Raw genomic sequence first — 22,827 nt, 5'->3', positions numbered from 1 at the left:
CCCAAACCAAACTCCTGATCCTTTCATCCCCCAAATATCTCCTGGTTGTCTTTTTATTTCTTGTTCCCTAAACATCAAATACATCTTTGCATTTGTCATTCAGGCCACGGTTTTGGAATCACCTTTGCCCACCCTTTCTCACGTACCTCTCATAAAATTTATCATCAAATTGTGTTGGCTGTGTCTTGAGAATCTGGTCTCCGCTATCACATCTGCTGCTCAGTGTCCTGCTGTCTTCCCGTTCAGCTTTTGTGCTCAGTGCTTCAGAAAGCAGCCAGAGGGGTCCTTGGAACACACGCCAGGTGTTGCACCCGTTGGCCCAGAGCCTCCGTGACCTCACATCAGGTGAGCCACTGTCTTGCCAGTGCCTGTGTGCTGTGGCCTCTTCCTGAGCCCTTGTTGCTTGGTACTTTACTGGCAGATGTGCCTTTCCCCCACCAGGCTCTTCTTTGATGAGGGTGGGTGGGTGCTCAGATGGCACCTGTGAAGTTGAAGTCTCTTTGCCTGAGATATGATGACATTCTCTGCCTATATTCTTCAGAGTGTGATGGTTCTGCCTTCTGTGTGCTCCTGGCCACTCTCGGAGCTACCTCTGGGTCTGTGTGAGCTCCCACAGTGCCCTGGTGGAGCAGGCCACCCTCCTGTGTGCCTTGCTGCTAGCGCACACTTCTATTCTGGCGTCGCTTTGGTCCAGCAGCTCAGGCCTGCCTCTGTGTCCCCTTGACCTTTCCTAGCTTCTCTCATTTAATGCGCTGCATCAGAGCTTCCAGTTGCTCTGATGAGAAGTGGATTTAAGATGTGGTGAGCACAATGGGAGGGGGAAGCATGTGATTTTGGGGTCAGGAGAGGACTGGTGTGTTTGGAACCTATTCAAACGGGTTTCCAGACTGTGGCCAGATCTGGCCCACAACCTGTTTTATTGTGGCCCATGAGTTAAGAATGGTTTCTACATTTTTAAGTGGTAGGGGAAAAATAAAATTTCATGACACATGAAAATTATATGAACTTTAGATTTTGGCACCCACAGGAGTTTTATTAGAGCCCAGCCATGCTCTTTTGTTTAGGTGTTGCTGTGGCTGCTTTGGGCCTTAAGGGCAGGACGAAGAAATTGTGGCTGAGGCCTTCTGGCCAGCAAAGCTGAAAATACTTACTGTGGAGTCCCTTTACAGGAAAAATTTGCGACCCCGCACAGCAGATTGGCCTGGGCTGTCAGGGACAGCCTCAAAGCCTTGCGCTGACAAGGAAGGAGAAGTGGGAGGAGGGCTGGGGTTCTCCATGCTTGCCCTCGGCTGTTTGTGGCAGGAGATGGAAATGTTTTTATTTTCTGCTTTTGATCAATCTAGCCTGGTGAAATCAGCAAGCAACGTTTATGGTTTTAAATAACAACCAGAGAGTGTTATTTTAATCTCTGAACTTGTGTGCATTTGAATCATTTTTCTCAGTGACAGTGGTTAAACTACGTTTAACCACATATGCCAGCTTTTACTGAACTAGAAGGTATTAGAATAAATCTTTTAACAAGTGCAAGCGACTAGTCTTGCAGCGTTACAATGACCTGCACTTAGCTTGCTTTCTCGCAGGAGGTCCCGCCTGCCGCAGTGGGCTGCAACACTCGTGCACACGGCGGGGCGGGAGGCCTGGCCAGCCTGTGGCAGGTAATCACAGGTGGTTTTCTTCAGTGTTACTCAAATGGGACTTGCCAGGATAAAACCTGCAGATCTGTTCAAACTTGAAGGAAATGAAATTCTACCTTTTGTGTAATTGAGAGGATTTTTTTTTGCTCTGTAATGTAACATTTCATTTCTTCGCTGTCTTCAGGGTGTGCATTCCTATCTAACAGGAATGTCTAAGGGTTGAATTTTAATTGTTCTCCCAAGTACTTTCTGTCTTCTGTGACTAAAAGCTAAGCTTTTTAAAGTCTTTGTGAATATTTTTTGTTTGGTTAAAGCAGAAACGAGGATTTTAAAAAAAAATTTTTTTTAATAATTGTAGACGGACAGCATGCCTTTATTTAATTAATTAAATTTTTAATGTAGTGCTGAGGATCAAACCCAGTGCTTCACACACGCTAGGCAAGCGCTCTGCCACTGAGCCCCAGCCCCAGCCTGAGAGTTGTTTTTAATCAATAACATTTGCTCTATGGGAGCGGCTGACCTTTCCCAGCTGTCCTTGGTCAATCATGTGTCCAGCTGTTCTGCCATGGCCTGAGCATGGGCTTTGCGGAGTGCCTCTAGGTTTGTATCTGCAGTGCCACACGGTTCCTTCAAGGCTGTGGAGGTGAATAATACTGGTGGAGTTCAGTGCTGTCCTTCAGTAGGACTTTGTCCTCATCTGGTGGAGTTGTCTGTGTTAGGTTGTGTAAAATACAGTGAGTAGAATCTGGAGCTCTTCCTTCACACCTCTAGAGGAAAGGTTTTTTTTTCCCCTCCTACCTTTTACAGAGGGAAACAGGCATCTAAGATGTTCTCTGCCCTCAAGAAATGAAAAATACAGTTAAGCTTAACTGTATTTTCCCCCTCCGTTTAAGCTTATCCATTATAGCACTTACTGGGGAGGAGAAATTTTATGACATCTACATGTATCCACATCTTAAAACGCAGCCAATTTTCAAGGTTCTATTTTGAACCTGGGCCCTTGGTTCTAGGCAAGTGTTCCACCCGAGTTGTACCCAGCGACATGTGGACGATCTCTCAGAGGGAAGGGAAGAGTGGTCTTGAGGACTCCTCAGATGCTGCTCAGAGGGCTCAGTTCACGCCTGGCACCATGCCTGGTACCTGCCACTCTGCTTCTGCCAGGTCTCCTCGCTGTTTAAACTTGACTTGAACAAACTCCGTCAGTAGAGGCCAGTTTTGGGCCCCAGAGACTCAGTGGTGACATCTCCAGCCCTTTTTACTTTGAGACAGGGTTCTCACTAAGTTGCTTAGGGCCTTACTAAGTTATTGAGGCTGGCCTCAAAATTGCAATCCTCCTGTCTTAGGCTCCCAAGCCACTGGAATTACAGGTGTGTGCCACCATGCCTGGTCCCTTTTTCAAATTTTATTTTGACACAGGATCCTGCTGAGTTGCCCAAGCTGGCCTTGAACTTGTGGCCCTCCTGCCTCAGCCTATGGAGTTGCTGGGATCATAAATGTGTGGCCCTGCACCTGGCTCAAAAAGTGTTTTTTTTTTTTTTTTTTTTTTTTAAAGGAGATGCAGGATTCTCTCAGGCAGAGAATTGGTGTGACCTGCACTTAGAATGGGCTGGACTGGAGGAGATTCAAGTGAATGACTTATGTGTTTCTAGTTATTGACTTTTTTAGGTACCAGGGATTGAATGCAGTGATGATTAACCACTGAGCCGCATCTCATCCCTTTCTATTTTTTGTTTTGAGACAGGCTCTTGCTAAGTTGCTTAGGAATCTCACTAAGTTGCTGAAGCTGGCTTCAAACTTGAGACTCTCTTGCCTCAGCCTTCTGAGTTGCTGGGATTACAGGCATGTGCCACTGCATCTGGCTCCAATTTTTAATTGATTATACTCTGCTCTGCCTCTTTCCGAGAACAAATTTGAGATGTCTTAAAAAATAAAAAGCATTACAAAAAGATAAGGGAGTGGCTGGGGATGTAGTTCAGGGGTAGATCACTTGCTTAGAGTGTGGGAGGCCCTGGGTTCCGTCCCCAGCTCTGTGGGGAAGGGCTCTGGGGGAGGTAAAGGCCAGACAGAAAAAGTAAGGATTCTCAGTATTGAAGTGGGACATAGATTTGAACCCAGACTTATCAAAGGACCAGAGAGAGTCAGCTGATTTCTGTAGCCTGTTAAGACAAATGTCGCATGTGGTGTCCAAGAATTCTTAGGGCTTAAGCTCACAGTGAGGTGCTACTCCTGGCCCTGGAAAGGAAGGGGCATCTGTAGAGCAAGTACCCTCTGTGGCCAGAACCACACAGTGCCCCTAGTTCAGAGTTACTGTGTGGCTTCCTCATGGTCTGGCTTAGCACAAGGAAGGATGTGGGGTCAGTCCTGAGTCCACAGTGAGAACAAGGAGGATGTGTTTGAGGTCACTAGCAGAGTCTCTTCAGTTGTCCAGCGTGGCAGTTTTTCTTACATTAAAACAGGTTGCTGTTCTTCTATGTGAGTTATAGAATGTGGAAATTGGCTTGCATTTAGGTGCCAAATTGAACACAAAAAATTCTTAGCTTTAGTGCTCTGGAATGAGAGCCAGTGCAGGCGTGCTCTGGAGCCAAGTGCCCAGAGTGGCACCCTGAGTGGGAGAGCTGGCGCATGTCGTCCCCCCTTGCCCCATCTGGTCAAGCGTAGAAAAGTGATTGTGGATGTTGCTGGCTTCCCTTATACCTGGGGGGTGAGTCGTTCTCATCATTAACTCAGGTGCACATTGGGTGATGGCAGATGTGTAAGTACCGACAGTCATCTGCACTGGATCTAGGCTGTCGTGTAGGGTGGAAATTCTGGGGTCAGCGTGCTTCTAATTGTAGCTCTGCCATCACTGGCTGAGGGATGTGGGTCAGTGATTCCCCCTTTCTGCCTATAAAACGGAGTATTGGCCTGAGAAGTTACTTCAAGGATGAGGGGAGCCTGCACACTGTAGGCGCCATCTGTGTAGTCTTGACTTGTGTTGTGACTACGGGGCTGGGGCAGGCAGGTCCAGCATAACTCCCCATGAAGGCGTGAAGCAGTTTTCTGACCAGATGTTTGGAAGTCAATCTTTTTTTCGCGTTTGTAATAATTTTATCTTCTTCCAGAGAAACAGCACCCAGGACCATCTTCCAAAGAGTGTTGGACATCTTAAAGAAGTCTTCTCATGCTGTGGAGCTGGCCTGCAGGGACCCATCCCAGGTGGAGCATCTGGCTTCCAGTCTGCAGCTGATAACTGAGTGCTTCAGGTGTCTCCGGAACGCTTGTGTGGAGTGTGCTGCGAACCAGAATGCAATCAGGTGGCGTTCCCTATGATGCATGCAGCTTCTGTCATGCTGGTGTTTGACCTTGTAGTTCCCCCAGGGTGTTGTGGGGCTGTCCCTCCTTTACGCTGGGAAGCATTCCTCTTCACTTCCTTCCCAGGCAAGCTCAGGCCAGTGCAAGAGGTTGCAGCATGGAACAGTGCAGACACTAGGGCCACCGAGCTTTCCTGTTTATCTTAATTTTTTCCATCTTTTTAAGTTGTACATGATTTTGGGGTTGAGTGTGACATATTTGTTGCATACACAATGTAACAATATAATCATGCACACGATGTAAGAATATAATTTGGTGGTATTGTTTTCCAGTATTTCCCTTTCCCTTGCCTCCTCCCTTCCCCAGTTCTTTCTTCTATCCTGCTGTCCTATTTATATTTATAACACGTTTTGAGATTTTTTATTTCTGCTCATAACAGTGATTGAACTTCATTTTGATTCTTTATTTCTAGATTCTGCCTCCTGAGTTCATGTGCAGTTCTTGACCTTACTTTTCTTAGTTGTAAATGTCTCATTTGCTTTTACTGATTTAATTAGTTACCCTGTGTTTACTTTGAACAAGAAGCCTCTTTTGTAAATTTCTAAGATCTTTCCTTGAATATAAATGTTCCAAGCTCTACTTCCATCCATGTTACAATGTACAGATTTTAGTAAGTTCTTTTCTCTATTATGCCCTCCTAGAGCTGAACTTCTGTCTTCTTTGATTTTTTGGAATCTGCTGTATTTTGTGGGTATTGGGGATTGCACTCGGGGTGCTCTACCACTGAACTACATCCCTAGCCCTTTTTATTTTTTATTTTGAGAAAGGTCTCACTAAGTTGCTGAGGCTGGCCTTGAACTTGTGATCTTCTTGTTTCAGCCTCTGAAGGTGCTGGGATTACAGGCATGTGCCACTATGCCCCCTTAGGAATCTGCTTTTTATTAAAAAGTTTTATTTGAAGTGAATTCCGAAGCCACAAGCAGGATATTCATGTTTCTTTCCTGGACTTGCATGTAGACAAAGCCTTCAGGCTTCCCTGTCACTGATATGATGGGTGAAGTGGGGCTAGTCCAGAAGCCACTTGAGGGACTCTCCTTGTTGCTTAGACAGTCTTATACCTGAGGCTTTAATATGATTAAGGTTATGCAAGATCAAAGGAGGCGAGAAAGGGCCAAAGTTGTTTAACTTCAATACTAAACTCAAACTGCCATGTATTTGCAGAAAAATAGAAACAATAATAGTCTTGCTAACAATAGTTAATATTTAAGAATATAACTAGCTATGGGGCTGGGGATGTGGCTCAAGTGGTAGCGCGCTCGCCTGGCATGCACGGGGCACTAGGTTCGATCCTCAGCACCACATAAAAATAAAATAAAGATGTTGTGTCCACTGGAAACTAAAAAAAAATAAATATTAAAAAAATTCTCTCTCTCTCTTTTTTTAAAAAAAAGAATATAACTAGCTATGTGCTAGAAGCAACCAGCCAGAAGGCTTGTTTCTTTGGTTTCTTTCCAGGTGGGGAAGTACTCTAATGTGTGTGTGGTGGCAGCTTAGAGCAGAGACTGTGACTGCAGACTTGTCCTGGTGGGGAAGAAACCGAGCCCTAGCACCTGGCTTTGTCTCAGGTCTTTATTTTAATCTATAGATCAACCAAAGAAACAGCATGCTGTTATCTCCCCATTTTTATAAGAAGAAACTGTGCTTCAGAGAGGTAAAATAACTTGTTCTAAAATCACTCATTGAATCAGTGGCATGTGACCCTAAAGCTCTCAGTTGAAAGCAGGGCCTATGCCCTTCTGAGGCTTGCATATTGGCTCTGTTGCCTGTGACAGCTGTTTGCCTTATGTGGCCACATAGCCTTGGACATGGGATGAAGCCATCCAGAGTGTCTGTTTTCTCCCGGGTAAACAGAGCGAATGCTGTCTTCCTGTGGGCTGGGTGAAAGGGTTATGAGATTACCTGGCCTGCAGATGCCTGTGCAGGCACAACTGCCAGTGTTCCTGTTTCTGCCCATGTTTAAGATAATGCTACTTTAAAAAAAAAAAAACAATTAGTTTTACTTTTTTTGAGCTATACATTCAAACTGTAAAAATTGAAATATTTTAAAAAGTATATGTTTTATGGCACACAAATATCAGTAGTTTGTTAGCATGGCTGTCAAGGTGGATGTAGGGTAGTAAGGCAGTCAGCAGACCAAAGCGAGGGTTGGAAGGGAGTCAGTTTTCTGCCTCAGAGCTTCTAGGGTTGTATTACTACTGTTGATTTTCACAGGGAATTTCCAGCTCATTTAGGCCTTTATCTCCCAGAAAACAATTTTGAGTCAGAAACAGAACAGAAATTCCAGTGAGGACTTTGCTGCCACCTTTAACTAAAACTAACCTATAAGAACCAATCAATACTCAGGTTGTAATCTATGGTATTTTTCTGGAATTTTATTTTACATTTTTAATTAAAGGTTAATTGAAAGATGGGGCTAGAATGTGGCTCAGTGGTAAGGAACTTGCCTAGCACATGCCAGGCCTTGGGTTCCATCTCCAGCACTGCTAGGAAGCTTGGGCAGGATTAATGAAAGGTGTAATGCTGCGTAGGCCCGCAGGCCTCGGTTGTGTGGTATGGAATGGAACATAACACAGCGAAGAAACAGTTTAAGGCTGTGCAACTTCCAGAAGTGCTTGAAGAAGACTGTTTAAAGCTGTGACATGTAGTCAATAGCACCCCTGCTGCTGAGGCCCCTGTGCCACTTCTGTAAAGGGTGGGAATGTGAGGCTGTGGGATCTGTCAGTGTCTCAGCTCTGCCCTCTTGAAGCCCGAAAGCAGCCATAGATAGTATGTGAATGGATGAGCATGGCTGTTTTCCAACGAAGCTTAGTTTCTGAATATTGAAATTTGAATTTCATAGAATTATTATGTCATGAAATTGCATTTGTTTGAATGTTGGCCATAGAGGCTGGCAGCAGGCCCACAGCCTTGTGTTCTTTATGTAGAAGTGAAGCAGGAGGAAGGTGCTGAGCTGTCTCCCCATGGTCATCTGCCAAGGTGAAGAGGCAGGGAGCAGTGGCTCTGATCTCTTGTCGCAGGGTGATACCTGCTAGCCACATGTACAGGGATCCTGAACATCCGAAAATCCCTTTCATTAACCTGGGGCTTCACACAGTGTCTGGACTTGGATCTGTGTAGGTCAGGATCCTTCTCTGATCATGTTTGGGAGCTGTACTATTTTCCTGTTCCTATTGTGACAGATCACCACCAAGGTAGGGCTTGAAGCAGAAGGGGTTTTTTTTTGTTGTTGTTGTTGTTTGTTTGTTTTTTTATACTTTATTTTGTAGTTGTAAATGGACAGAATGCCTTTATTTGTTTGTTTTTATGTAGTGCTGAGGCTTGAACCCAGTGCCTCATGCATGCTAGGCAAGGCTCTGCCACTGAGCTACAGCCCCGGCCTGAAGCAACAGAGTTTTTATTGCATATCTCCGGGGCTTGCAGGTCCAAGAACAGTCTCACTGGCCTGAAGTCAGTGTCTGCAGGGCTACTTTTCTGGAGGCTCTAGGGAGAGTTTGTTTTCCTGCCTGCGGTGCTTCTAGAGCTGCTTGCTCTGCTGGGCACAGGGCTCCATTCTCTATCTGCAGAACAGCAGCGTAGCATCTGACAGTCTTTGTTTCTGACTGTGACCCTCCTGTATTACCCTCACAAGGCTATTACTATTAGTGGCCTGCTGAGATCTCTCAGATAATCTGTCTCGAAACTATGAATCTGATCATGTCTAAACAGTCTCTTGTGGTGTTTTCTGACACCAGCCAATTCTGATTCTCTACCACTGGGTTTTCCACAACTGAATTCTGTTGTGACACTGTCTGTTGGGAAGTCAGAGGTGTTAGATCCCACAACTTAAAGGCTCAGGTACTCTCTCTTCAGGAGCCAGCTAGAAATGGAATGCCCAGGCTTCCAGGTTTCTGCATAACTGACTCACAATTGGGGTTCCTGTGACTCCCCTCAGGACTACAGAACTCCAGGAAGGTGTCACTCACTGTGGCTGGTTTATTACAAAGGTCACTTCAGGAACAGTGAGGGGAAGGTGTGTGGGGCAGGTAAACAGCCAGCGCCAGTTTCCCCACCTCTGTCCCTGATGCCTCTCCTGGCAGTTTGATGTGTTCGCCAACTTGGAAGCTTTCCAAACCTCATTGTTGAGGGATTTTTGTGAGGTTTCAGGACGCAGACATGATTAATTAAGCCATTGGCCATTAGTGTAGAGTCCATCTTGGTCGCTCTCCCTCGCTCTGAGGCCAGAAGTGGGCTGGAGTTTCTACCCCTTTATTACTTGGCTAGTTCTTTTCTCTAGCCACCATCCTGAAGCTCTCAACAACAGATGCTGCTGTCATTCAGCAAGTTCTAAGGGTTCTAGGAACTCTGTGCAAGGAACCCAAGACAAAGAACCAAGGCTGGGTCTCTATTACCACGTCTCTCACCATATGGTGATGTTCACAGGTCCTGGGTTTAGGATATGAGCATCTTGGGAGGATCATCCTTTTACCTGCTTTGGCCTTTTGGCCCTTGAACATTTACCTCTGTCATTCATATAGAATATATTTGTCCCATCTCAAGGTTCCCCAAATTTTTGACCTATTATAAGCAACAACTCATGTTCAGAATGTCCCTGCGTCTCAGCTGAAAAGTCCCAAATCTAGGCATCTAAAGTGTGTAACTTACAAGACTTGAGTGTGTACTTTTCTGGGCAGATCCTCTTCATCTATGACCTGAAACAGGACACTGAGTATCTGCTTGCCAGGGCAGGCACGAGGTGACAGTTGAACAGGCACGGTGGCTGTCTGCACCGTGGGCTTTCTGTCATGCTCCCCAGGGCTTCCCTGCCTCTGCCCATTGCCAGATCCGAAAGTGTTGAGGGCCACAGCCGAGTTGGGATGACGCATGACATTTTTGCTAGAAGTAATGGTTGAGAGGTGATGCCAGCGAGCCATTAAATGATGACTTTTGAGTTCTTGCGGAGTTCCCGTTGAGTTCTGGTTGAGCTCTCGCGGAGATTCCTGAAGAGTTTGAGGTGGTTAGGGAAGTGCCTGAGGAGGGATTTCCGGTGTGTGGTTCCTGGAGGAACTGCGTGGCGTTTGGGAGAGTTCCCGGGGAGCGTGTGTGGAGTGTGCTGATGGAGTTCGGAAATAAAGTTTGTTCCTGCTTGAGTGGCTCGTGATTTGTGCCCAGCCAGACTGCAGCACCAAAGCACCTGGCACATTTTACAGATCTGTTACAGCAGCACCCTCTTCTGCTACCCATCTCTCTATGAGTTCCTTTTGCTGATGTGACAGATTTCCAGAAACTTAGTGCTTTCAAACACCATACCTTTCTTATTGGAAACTGAGAAGTTTAGAAGTGGTTCTGAAGGGCTGTGTTTCTTCTCTCTAAGGACAGCTGGCTTCCTTGCCTGCCTAGCTCCTAGAGGCTACTGCACATAACCCCATGTGTTCCTCTTGTAAGAATCCCTGTGTTTGCTGGGCCTCCATATAATCCAGGACAATTTTCTCATTTTAAGATTCTTAATTTGGGGGCTGGGGATGTGGCTCAAGTGGTAGCGCACTCGCCTGGCATGCGTGCGGCCCGGGTTCGATCCTCAGCATCACATACAAACAAAGATGTTGTGTCCACCGAGAGCTAAAAAATATTAAAAAATTCTCTCTCTCTCTCTCTCTCTCTTTAAAAAAAAAAAAGATTCTTAATTTGGTCTTGTTTGTAAAGTTCCCTTTGCCATGTAAGACAGCATATTCATGGACTTGGTGGGCTATGGGTGCTGTTGCCCTGCACACAATGGGAAGTGTTAGTTGGTAGTTTTAGCAATATGTATCAGGTCATCATTTGAAATGCAGTTTTAGGAAAGCGTATATGTCTAACTTTGTCTTTTCAAAATCCGATACAGAAACCTGGATACGATTGGTGTGGCTGTTGATTTGGTTCTTCTGTTCCGTGAACTACGAGTGGAACCGGACTCCCTCTTGACAGGTAAACCACAGTATAATTCACGGATTATTTATATCTTGGAAAAGGATTTAAACCAAGACTCTTGAGTAGTGCATCATTCATTGAAGCACATGTTGTGTATTTTGAGAGACAGGGAAACAATGAATTATTAAAGAGTTAGCATAAATGAAAGTTTCAGTGACTCCCTTCCTCCCTGATGTGGGCTGAACCATCTCTCCCTGTTGATGCTGAAATCTCTTAATCTGTTCAGGCAGCTGTAGTAAAGTCCTTAGCCTGGACTAACTAACAAACTATAGAAGTTTAGCAATCACAGTTCTGGGGACCAGCACATTTGGTGTCATGAGGGCTGCCTTCTGCCTCCAGATGGTGCTGTCTTGCAGCATCTTCACATGATGGAAGGACAAAAGGGCACATGGGCTTCTTCTGACCCTGACCAGACACCTGCCCAGGCCCCAGCCTCTTATCAGCAACATATGGGGATTTGAGTTAAACGCAGACATTTTTGAAGGACACAAAGTAAGTGAGGACATTTGACTCATAAGAGAGGGTGTTAGGACACATACACACACAGAGGCAAGAGCACATGGGGACACAGGGGGAGAGGGTCATCTAGTGCTAGGAGAGGTCTCAGGAGTCAGCCTTGCTGCGACCTTCCCTTTGGACTTCTAGCTCCAGAAGTGTAGAACATGAACTGTTTTTTTTTTTTTTTTAATATTTACTTTTTTAGTTTTTTTTAGGTGGACACAATATCTTTATTTTATTTTTATGTGGTGCTGAGGATCGAACCCAGTGCCTCACGCATGCCAGGCGAGTGCGCTACCACGTGAGCCACATCCTCAGCCCCTGCACTGTTTTTTTGATATTTATGAATATGATAGGTCCTCTTCTAGGTTTTGGGTGTGATTCCAACAGTGACCAAAACAGACAAAAATCTTTGCCCTAGGGCTCACATTCCAGTGGGAGCCAGATATAAAATCTGTTAATTAAGCCAAATACGTGGTGTGACAGAAAGGGAAGCTGGCTGTAGTCCTTAAGGGCTTTGACAAGGGATTAAGAGCAGCCAGCTGCTTAGCTGGAAGGCTAAGAGGTTCTCAGGCTGTTTTGAGTGGTTTTGGTCTGCGTATTCCTAGCATCAATACTTCTCCTTTGAACAAGAGTTATTATCTCGACGAAATATTAAAAGCCTCTAGACTTTCAAATACAGTCTTGTCTAAGGAATTGAGATACTATATGGGCAAAGGATTCTCAAGAAATTGATAGGATGTCCCATTGAGTCATAAGTTGTTTTTAAGTTGTTCTACATTTAAATGTGTTTTTGTGGCTCCATTTTATACTAAAATGGAAGTGTCAGTACTTAATTGGGGGATTAGAAATCTACAGTGAAGCCCATGTTGTGTCTATTCAGTAGGAAGCTCAGGGTGTGCACTGCGCTGTGTTCCCTGACAGCTGGCAGGTCCTGAGGTGGTGGGCAAAATGCCTCTGGCAGAGCAGAGGTGCTGTGGGTTTTCTTTTAGTGATGTGTTCCTGATAGAGCAGCAGGGCCTGAGGCCACCCAGATGCTGTGGGTAGCCAGCTCCTGGGGCCCAGCCCCGACCCTGGGTCCTGGGCTCTAGCCCACTCAGGAGCAGCTCCCCTGGGAGTAACCCCTGGCTCCTGGCCTCACTCCCACCCTGGCACCCGTGCTGTGCCCTCTCACCAGCAGGGCCTGTGCGGGCTCCTGCTTTCTTCTTACATAACCTTCCTTGACTCCACCTTCCCCTCGCCCCTCATTCTCACTTTTTCTGTGTTATCCGAAATTCCTATGAAAGGTTATGTAGTTTTTATCATACTTGATGACTGGTTCTTTCTCTCTTTATTCATAGTACTGCTTTCCCTGAAGCAAGTAGGTTTCCTAAGAACACATGCCTAAGCCTGCTTTTGAGATCCAGTTTGTTGTGGAGGAATTAATTGCTTGGCTGGTAATGAAAGAGTAGATCCTTACAGACCCGTTTTCTGTTAGCTATTTCAAGATCTGTTCACAATTTCAATGGATAGTTGCAGTCTTATTAGTATAATTGTTTTTTATTAGTGTGAGGCTCATATAACAAAATGCTCTCTTAGTGGGAGCAGTGCTGTGGCATTTAGGGTGTTCACAGCATCGTGCATCTCCACCTCTGCTCAGAGCAGCCTGTTTCCAGGAAGCGCTTCCTCTGGATTTCCCTCCTGTCACCCTTACATTCTGCTTCCTCTATGGACTCAGCCCATTCTGGATTTTTTTCTTGCAGTACTGGGATTGAACTCAGAATTGCAGATTGAACTGAAGAACTGGGATTGGATGTGCTCTATCTCTGAGCTACATCCCCTGTCCTTTTACTTTTTATTTTGAGGTAGGGTCCCACTGAGTTGCCTTGGCTGGCCCTGAACTTGGGATTCTCCTGCCCCAGCTTCTGGCATAGCTGGGACTGTAGGCATGTGTCATTGCCGCCAGCATTCTGGATGTGTTATATAAGTGGAACGAGAATTAGGTGGCCTTTTGTGTCTGGCTCCTTTTCCTTATCATGATGTTTTTGGGGTTCATCCATGCTGTTTCTGTTCTGGCTGAATGCCATTCTGTTGTGTGATTATGTCACATTTTGTTTATCCACTAGTCGGTTGATAGACATTTGGCTGGTGTGGATAATGCTCTTGAGTGTACGTGGATTGATTTGAGGGCCTGAATTCCATTCCTCTGGGTCTGTACCTAAGACTGGAGTTTCTGGGTCATGCGGTCACTCTATGCTTAACATTTGGAGGCCCCGCTGAATTTTTCCACAGCTGGTAGGCTGCTGTGCTTTCACCAGTAGGTCTGAGTGTCCAGTTTTTGCACACCTGTGCTGGGTACTTTCTTTTTTTGGATTATAATCATCCTGATGGGTGTGAAGTAATGGCCCTTCATCGTGATTTTTATTGCCCAAATGACCAGTGACGCTGAACATATTCTCAAGTGCTTATTGACCATTTATGAATCGTCTTTGGAAAAACGTCTGTTTGTCCTTTGCTTGCTTTTTTTTTTTTTTTTTTTAAATATGTTTTTTAGCTGTAGCTGGCCACTGGCCACAATACCTTTATTTCACTTATTTATTTTTATGTGGTGCTGAGGATTGTCTCGCACATGTGAGGCGAGCACTCTACCAGTGAGCCACAACCCCAGTCCCCTTTGCCTACTTTTTAATTGCACTGCTGTTTTACTGTTGAGTTGTAAGAGTTATTTACATGTCATGGAGACCAGGAATTGCTGACTCTGTAGATCCATTTGTGGAGATTTGCCATCTCAACAATACTGTGTCTTCTAGTCCGTGAGGGTGGAACATTTTCCATTTATTTAATTGTTTAATTTTTCATGTGTATCAGTTTTAAATAGCTGACTCGTGTTCAGTGGCAGATTTGGAGAGAGATTACAAGGCAAGAGAGAAAATGAAAACTAAATAAAATTTCTGGTCACCTTCTTGGAAAAGCCGTGAAATCACCGATTTTTGTTTGGAATTCAACAGTGAAATTTGGATTCAGTAGGAAACTGAATTTTTTGTAGTGTGCTAGTTCAAATCTAAAAGGATCTTGTTAAAAGAATTCTGGTTTCTATAAAGTACCTGTACTATCTTTTGATTCTTTCTCTGTGAGAACTTCATTTTAGGGAGATTTTTAGCAGGGTAAATGTGCCAGTTTTTTGTTACCACTCTTGAGGTAAGAACTGTAATTATATTGTCAAAATAATATTTAGAGTATTATTTTCAAGCAGTAATTACAGTGATGTGACAAATATATTATGCTCATAAAATTTTATGTAAACACAAGCATGAGTTATTTTAATTGAGTTACTGATGTTATTTTTGGCTTTTATTCTTTTCTAATCTGTAAAAATAATGTTGGAACTTTGTAATAATTGCAGTATTTTTACATAAAGATCAGTTGATAAGGTATTTGGTAAAAGCATCCTTGTCTGGAGTTTTCTTTCCTTGTGTCTAGGATATCTTTAAGCCTTTTCCCATCCAGAACTGGATTCTGATGTGGAGACCAATTTTATTTGCCTGGTGAACCATTGGGTCAGCTGGCTTTGAGACTAGCTTGTGCTTTTGGCCTTTTTTGCATGGTAAACTTCTGTATTTGTATAACATTCAGTAGAGGGGCCAGGGAGGCCGCTCCATGGTAGAGCTTGCCTGGCATGTGTGAGGCCCGGGGTTCATCCCCAGTACCGCAAGAAAATAAAAAATGAAAAAGATTCAGTAGAAATGCAGGTCATGTCTTCTAAGATTATGACTTCCCTGAAAAAGACTAGTGTTTTCTGTTATAAACATTTCATATATGTTCAGTGCAGAGCATTATCTTCACTGTTGTTATTTTTCAGTACTGGGAGTTGAGCCAAGGGTTTTGTGCATTTTAGGCCAGCAGTGTACTTCTGGGCTACATCCCCAGCCCTATTACAGGTTAATTTTTAAGAACTCAGAAGGTGGAGAGAAGAAAACTAATCATCACTCATGTGCAGACCGTGAGAAGCTAGCTCTTGGGTTTCTCTGTGTGTGTGTGTGTGTGTGTGTGTGTGTGTGTGTGGCGCGCGCGCGCCCATGTGTGTGCGTGTGCTTGCAGTCTTGTGCCAGCTTCTTGACTTCACACTATAATACCCACCTAATTCAGTTTTGGGGTTATTGGTGCATTGTTTTCTGTGTGTACTTTTTAACCTTCCGTGGTCTGGTTTTTGGCCTGGATTCTGCAGCCCTGTGAGCAGCCAGCTGTGGAGTTGCAGTAAGGGCACAGTGTGGCACCTCTGCCCTGAAGTCCTCAGGGATTACTTGACCTGAAGCCAGCCATGGTGGGAAGTGGTGGGCAGGACTTGCCTTGGGCTGGATCAGCAGGCCAGCCCTGTCCTCAGCAGGGCTGAAATGTTTTCCTGCTGGGAATTCCTTTAGTCAGTCAACTCTTCATGTGCACTTGAGCTCTCCTGTTGCTGCTCGTCTTCCCTGACAGCTGGACTCCTGCCCTGACTTGGGGAGGAGACCGATTGCTGCTGTTTTTGCCAATCCCATTCTGCTACTCACCAGCTTGATGACCTTGCGCTGGTCACTTACCTTTCTGTGCATTGGTTCCTGGCTGAGAAATGGGGATATGATTCGTGTGTACCTCATGAGGTGTGGGTTGGGTGAGCAGGTCAGCAGTGTGCAGTGTCAGTGTTGGTCAGCATCCCAAGGTCCTGGGTGACAACTCCATCATACTCGCCTGGTTCCTAGATTCCTTAGGGATGCCTCTGTCTCCCTCTGCTGTCCTGGCCCTGGTGTGAACCCCATTAGAAGTAGCCAGCAGGCAGTGGCGCTGGGCTCTTGGCAGTTAGGATGTGGTGCTTGGGAAGGCTGCGTCCCAAGGAAAGGGCTGAGGCAGTGGGATTGAGAAACACTTTCAGCAAGCTTTTCCCTGATTGGCCTCACTATGCTCTGCTCCTCAGAGCGTTGGAGGGTCAGGACTTCTACTGCTGTAGCCCTGCATGCTGGCTTAGGTCCCTCTGAGCCTGTGCCTTCCTTCCTCCTGGGAAATGGGGCATCCTCTGCTTTCATAGGAAAGGGAAGTGAAAAGGTGAGGAGCTTTTGGAAGGTGTCTGTGTCTCCTTAGTGACTGCTGAAGTATTGCCAGGACTGCTGGCTGTCCCCTCTCAGCACCCTGCATGCCCTGTGACACCATGCACTGCTGAGGCTAGGCTCCACTGACCCCCCTCCTTGGCTGACTGTTAGCTTCAGATGACAAAGGAGCCCGTGGAGTGGACCTGACAGGCCAGGTGGCTCTTCCTAGTGAGGCCCTGAGTGCCCCTGCTCCACTTGCGAGTTTCCTCTGTGAGCCCCTCTGGAGAAGGCCCTTTCTCTACAGGCCTGGCCTGCAGCCCTGCAGGGCCCTGGAGCTCTGGGCTTCTACACCCTGCCCTCCCTCGTTCCTCCAGTTCTGAGGCTGGAGGCTGTTTTGTGCAGCCTGCCTCTATTACCCCAGAGCTGCTCTTTCTGGTCGATTCATTGCATTAAATTTTCTTTGTTAAAATAACCAGTTTGGTTTCTGTCACCTGACTGGGTTCTGACTCTTGTCATTTTCTAAAGCTTGTGCTTGCTGCTGCTTCTCTTGCTCTCACTGGGTTCCTTTCTCTCTCAGGTCCCCACTCCTGGGCATCCATTCTATCAATGGGGGTAACCAGCACATGGAAGCCACCTTGTAGTCTGGACAGGGAAGGTACTTAATGTAAAGAACTGCTGTCACAAAGGCTTGGACTAAGGGATGAACAAGTAAGAAAGAGAAGGCTGACAAACCCCAGAGTTGCCGAGGCCCAGGGGCCTCTACCCCTAGGACTGGGGGAGCGTCTTCCCCTAGGACTGGGGGAGCGTCTTCCCCTGGGGCTCAGATCCCACACCTCTTTGCACAGAGCCTAGTGCTGGCTCATTGGGTGCTGCACAAGTCACTGACAGTGGTGTTCCAGGGAAATTTGCTGGAGACCTACCCTTTAGCACTAGGGGTCCTTGCTGGGAGGCTTCTTGAGGAAGCTGGCTGCTGTGCGCTGCTGGTAATGTTTTCTGAGGAAGCTGAGCCCTCCTGGAGAAGGTGTTCCCCAGGGCATGGCTGGAGGAGGGCCAGTCCTGGAGGAGCCCGTCCTCCCTCCAGCGCCCCTCCAATGCTCTGGAGATGACTCAACAGGCCATGGGCAGCCCATGTCTTTGCAAGGCCACCTTTGTCTTTACAGAGAAGATAGGATTTATTTAGATCTGGGAGGCAAAATTGAACACCCCAGTGTATTTTAAAGTCAGCCTGTGCATTGGCTCATGGGATCTTATCACTCAGGTTGTGCCAGTCTGGTGGGTATGAAGGGGACCTCGGTGCCAGTTTCCCTTGTGCTTTTATTCTATGGTATTTTTTTGAGAAAAGTATCAATATTGAGATGTTATTTATTTTAATATAGTCCAGTTTATTAATTTTTTTTGTAACGAGTACCGTTCTATGTCCTGTTTGAAAAATCTTTCTCCAGAGTTTTCCACAAGTTTCTCTCGGTGATTTTTACGTTTAGGTTGGTATTTGGAGTTGAACTTCTGTGTTGTGTGAGCAGTTCAGTGCAGGTGTTTCCGTAGCTGTACCTGGTTGTCCATGCTGTTCTCTGAAAGGCCACTGTCTACTCAGTTACCTGCCTTCACGCCGGTTCTGTTCTGTCCAGGCCTGCCAGGACCGACCCTGCTGTCTTCCCACAGTTGCTGCACTTGATGCTCCTGCCTCCTCCTCTCTGGGTGGTGTGCACTGTTGTTGGCTCCTGTGTCTTCCCACGCAGGCAGACACAGGTGGGTGCCCCACGCAGGCAGACACAGGTGGGTGCCTCTGGTATGTGGAGTGACACATGGATCCCTGTGGGATGCAGCCGGGATTGTGTGCACTTCTGGAAGCGGTTGAACCCTCTGCTGGGTGAGCCCGTGGAGCCCTGCACTTGGTCCTTTCCTTGACTGCTCTCAGGCAGGCTTTCTGGCTTTTTCCCTGGGGCTGCTGTGTACTGGTTGTACCCTTGATGCTTTTATAAATGGTCTTTTTTGTTTGTTCTTCATACATGGAGATGTTATTGGTTTTGAAAATACTTTTGTCTAGCAGCTTCCATAACTCATTTATGAATGCAAGCAACTTACACATTTTAAAATTTTTCTACACAAATTTTTTCATCTGTTGGGGGAGATGACAATGTGGTTTTCTCCTTTTCAGTTCTTAGGTCTTTGATTTGTCTTTCTGAGGAGATTTGTAGTAGAGTGTTGACTGGAAGGTGGTGACAGTGGGCCTTGGACTCCACCCTCGTAGAGGAGCGTTCTCTGTCTCTGCAGCTGGCTGTTAGTTACACTGTGTGCTGTGGATTTTTGTTGATGCTTGTATTTAGGACATGAAGTCCCTTTCTATTCTTTTTTATTTATTTTTTGGTACTGGGGATTGAACACAGGCCTACTGTACCACTGAGCTACATTCCCAACCCTTTGTATTTTCAGACAAGGTCTTGCTAAGTTGCTAAGGCTGGCCTTGAACTTGTGATCCTTCTGCCTCAGCCTCCTGAGTAGCTGGGATTATAAGCATGCGCCACTGTGCTATATCAGTCCTTTAAAATTTGTTGAATTGTCTCATACTCTGTTATTTATAATGAGATACTATATTTTCTTGAGAACTATATATTCTTTTTTTTTAAGTTGTAAATGGATCTTTTTTATTTATTTATGTATTTATATGTGGTGCTGAGGATTGAACCTAGGGCCTCATACATGCCAGGCAAGCACTGTACCACTGAGGCACAACTCCAGCTCCAAGAAGACTATATTTTTCTGCAGGTTTTTTCTTGTTCTTGTTATTGTTGAATTTTTCTTTATTATTCATCAAATTTGGATGTAACTACCTAGAGCTTCTGGTAACAAGAGTTAACAGTCCTACCATGTGGGTTGATACCATCACGGGGATGCAACCAGAAGTGAGGTGCTTGATACTTGTGGAACTTTGGTCAGGTTACTTACCTCCCTGGGCCTCACTCTCTGTGCTTCAGCGTGGGATCACTACTCTCTCAAGAGGCAGTATTCAGGGAGGGTGGGTCCCATGAGCACTTGGGGTTTTCATTCAGAGTCTGAGCGAGCACGGGAGCACGTTTCCATTACTTGCTTGGAAGGTCTGTCTTTTTAAGCCACCCTTAGTTATCCCCACCTGTGTGCTGGTCAAGAGGTGGTCAGCTGAGCACTCACCACGTTTTCTATTGCATATTCAAGACTGTGAGTGTGAGTTCCTATTTCATCTCCACAGTAACCTATTGGCTGCCCCTGTAACACCTCACAGGGCTACCTGGGGAGGAGCTGAGTGATAGAGTGCTTGCCTGGCACTCATAAGGTCCTGGGTTCTGTTTTCAGTACTGCAAACACAAAACGAAAGAAAGAAAAGTGCTTGTTGAGGTTGGGAAATGAGCAGAAGCCTTTTTGTAGGGGAGTAGTTGTTAGTAAACAGTTTTATTTTACTGTAAAATTTAATGGGCTTTATTTTTAAATACACAAATTGAGAGGCAAGAACAGGTTTCATACCTAAATGCTTCCCTGACACGTGCACAACACGTCCCACCAGTGTGCTGCCTTGTTACAACTGATAAGCCTATGTTGACAGGCCATCGTCACCCTCTGTCCCTGGTTTAATTAGGACTTCTGTTGGTGCTGTGTATTCTGTAGATCTGGATAAAGGTGTGATCAGTGTCTACCAGTGGACTGTCATGGAGAGTCGTTTCATTCCTAAAAACCCTTTATGCGCTGCTTGTTCATCCTGCCCAGCTCTTTTTATTTTTTTAATTTAATTAAAAAAAAAAATCCTCCTCACTTCTGGCTTTTCCTGAGTGCCACAGGGTTGCAATCATACAGTGTCTAGCTCTTTCATATGACTCCTTCAGCTTGGTAATATGTACCTAAGTTTCTTCCTTTTTTTTTTTTTTGTTTGGCTTGGCTTGAGAGCACATTTCCTTTTAATGCTGAATAGTATTCCGTTGTTGAGTAGAGCACGGATGATTTATCCCTTCACCTGCTGAAGGACACCTTGGTTTTTTCCAAGTTTTGGAGGTTATGAATAAAGCTGCTGTAGGGCTGGGGGTGTGGTTCAAGCGGTAGTGCACACCTGGCATGCGCAGGGCGCTGGGTTTGATCCTCAGCACCACATAAAAATAAAATACCAATGTTGTGTCCACTGGAAACTAAAAAATAAATATTAAAAAATTCTCTCTCTCTTTAAAAAAAAAAAAAAACTGCTATAAACACTGTGTGTGTTTTGTGTGTGTTTAGGCCCAGTGTTTTAATATCAAGGAGTGTAGTTGTTGGATCCAGTGGTAAAAGATGCTTAGTTTTGTAAGAAGTTGCCAAACTGTTTTCCAGTTTGCTGGCCCGTTTTGCATCCCCAGGGCAGTGCGTGGGAGTTCCTGGTGCTCCGCGTCCTCCCCAGTTCTTGGTGTTGTCTGCGTTCTGGCTTTTCTGCTGGCATTCTGTAGTTTGATGTCATTAGGTCGTTTCTGAGTCGTGTTGAGATCTGGTGAACATGGCGTTCTGCCTGTCTGTGCTGTGAGTTGCTAGAAGGGTGTCCTGATGGCCCCTTTACTGTGGGTGGGCCTCTGTCCTCTTCACTATGTCAGTCCTCCTTAGGTGTGCCCTCGCCACTGTTACCAGGAGCAGTCCAACTTAAAATCATTGGGTCTTTCTGGTAAGTCATTTCCTAGTGGCTATCTTAAAAAAGTTTTCAATAATTCTTTTTGTGTTAAGGTTATTATTATTATTTTTTGCTTTGCTGTTGAGGAATTGAGCCCAGGCCTTGGGCTTGGTGGGCAAGTGTGTTCTAATTTTAAGTGCTCTGTGGCTTCTTTTTGATTGGTATTCACCTGGTATATCTTTTTGCTAGTCTTTAACTTGTAGTATTTCCCTACCTTTCATTTTCCAAAAATCTCTCTTAAACAGTGTGGAGTTAGAGTTCTAAAAATCCAGCCTACAAATATCCCTCTTTTAATTGAAGCCTGTATTCCAGTGATATTTGTGTTACAGTTATAGTCTTGTTAAGAAGTAAGTTTTGTGTAAAGTGTATTGTTTGATGAGGCGTATTAATGTCATACCCAAAGTGTCATTGTGGAGGGACGACTTTATACTTAAAAGAAACCAGCAGAGCTTCATTGAGTAGCATGGGGACCATTTCTTATTAGAGTGTCTGTCCACTGAATTTAATCAGATGTCTGTCTTTGTTTTTCTCTCTTTCTCATGCCCCTCAGCCTTTCGCTGTGGCCTGCAGTTTTTAGGCAACGTTGCCTCACGGAACGAAGACTCCCAGGCCATCGTGTGGGTGCACGCCTTCCCCGAGCTCTTCATGTGAGTGCAGAGGAGTCTCCTGACTCCTCAAAAGACAGCTACACCAGCCCCTGTGCATGGAGGTGGGAACGTGGGGAACCAGCCTGTGGCAACAGCGTCTAGGCCATAGTGGCTCCTGGGGTGGTAGGGGAACGGTCTGGGGGAGAGCGCCTGAGAGGACACTAGGTGGGGTTCCGTGATCCCACACATGTGCCCTCGACTATAAGTTCGTTTGCTGTTAAGAAAATACAAATCATGGGCCAAGTAAGTAACGTTGCTAAAGAACCTGGAATTTGTTAAGACCAAAAAAAAACCCAATAATTGAACCTGAAACCTCAGCGCATGGGCAGTGAGTTAGCCTTTCCTTGCTTTCCTGCACAGCACAGTACTGTGTGCTTTGGTAGGTAGGGGAAGTGCATGGTATGGTGGCCAGTCTGCTCATTAGTGTGAGAAGCATGGAGAGCCAGTGGCCAGTCTGTGATCAGTGTGAGAGGCAGTGACCAGCCTGTTTTTAGTGTAAGAAATGGCAGTTAGTCTGTCTGTATAAGAAGGGGATAAGCAGCCCATGTGCTAACCTAGTATGTGGCTGACCAGTCTGATTATCCCTGTAAGAAGTGGCTAATTAGTCTTTTTATTTAGAATGGTTCCTGAGTCTTTTCCTGTAGATAGACTGTTTTTTAAAACCAGCTCTTCTAGTTCACAGAAGGTCGAGCACTGGGAACACTGTACTGCAGTTTGTGGGGAGGGCAGACTAGGCTGTCGGAAGGGCAACAGTGCCACGTGGCTGTCCCAGGGTAAAGAGCAGAGGGGCAGCTGTCATTTATATGTCCTGAGCTGAGTGTTTCCTGTGTATTGTTTGTGTTCTTGCAGCAACTGCCCTGGGGGTAGGTGGTCCTGGCCCTGTATGGATAGATGAGACGGTAAATGGCTGGCTGGGTCTGAAGCCTGCACTCTGTAAATGGCTTGTTGCCCTAGTTCTGTGCTGCTTCCCTGCTGGTGTAGGTCTGGGGCTTGCTGTAAAGTCTGTCTCTCAAGTTCCTGCAGACGTTGGTGTTGAAAAAGTGTGTGTGTAATGATTAGTA

At 45.6% G+C, this 22,827-nt stretch overlaps 1 protein-coding gene across 2 annotated transcripts in view; it reads left to right on the top strand.

The window, feature by feature from the left end:
- The window catches only part of Atxn10 (ataxin 10), a 143,777-nt gene that overhangs the window by 19,488 nt on the left and 101,462 nt on the right, over window positions 1-22,827 (top strand). For both annotated transcript variants that reach the window (XM_078052542.1, XM_078052543.1), the window contains exons 2-4: window positions 4,736-4,927; window positions 10,843-10,925; window positions 21,670-21,766. In XM_078052542.1, coding sequence (XP_077908668.1) covers window positions 4,736-4,927; window positions 10,843-10,925; window positions 21,670-21,766 — 372 coding nt within the window. The remainder of the gene's footprint in view (window positions 1-4,735; window positions 4,928-10,842; window positions 10,926-21,669; window positions 21,767-22,827) is intronic.

This window comes from Ictidomys tridecemlineatus, chromosome 6, assembly GCF_052094955.1.
Source record: "Ictidomys tridecemlineatus isolate mIctTri1 chromosome 6, mIctTri1.hap1, whole genome shotgun sequence".
Classification (NCBI taxonomy): Eukaryota; Metazoa; Chordata; class Mammalia; order Rodentia; family Sciuridae; genus Ictidomys; species Ictidomys tridecemlineatus.
This window is presented reverse-complemented; position numbering and strand designations above follow the sequence as displayed.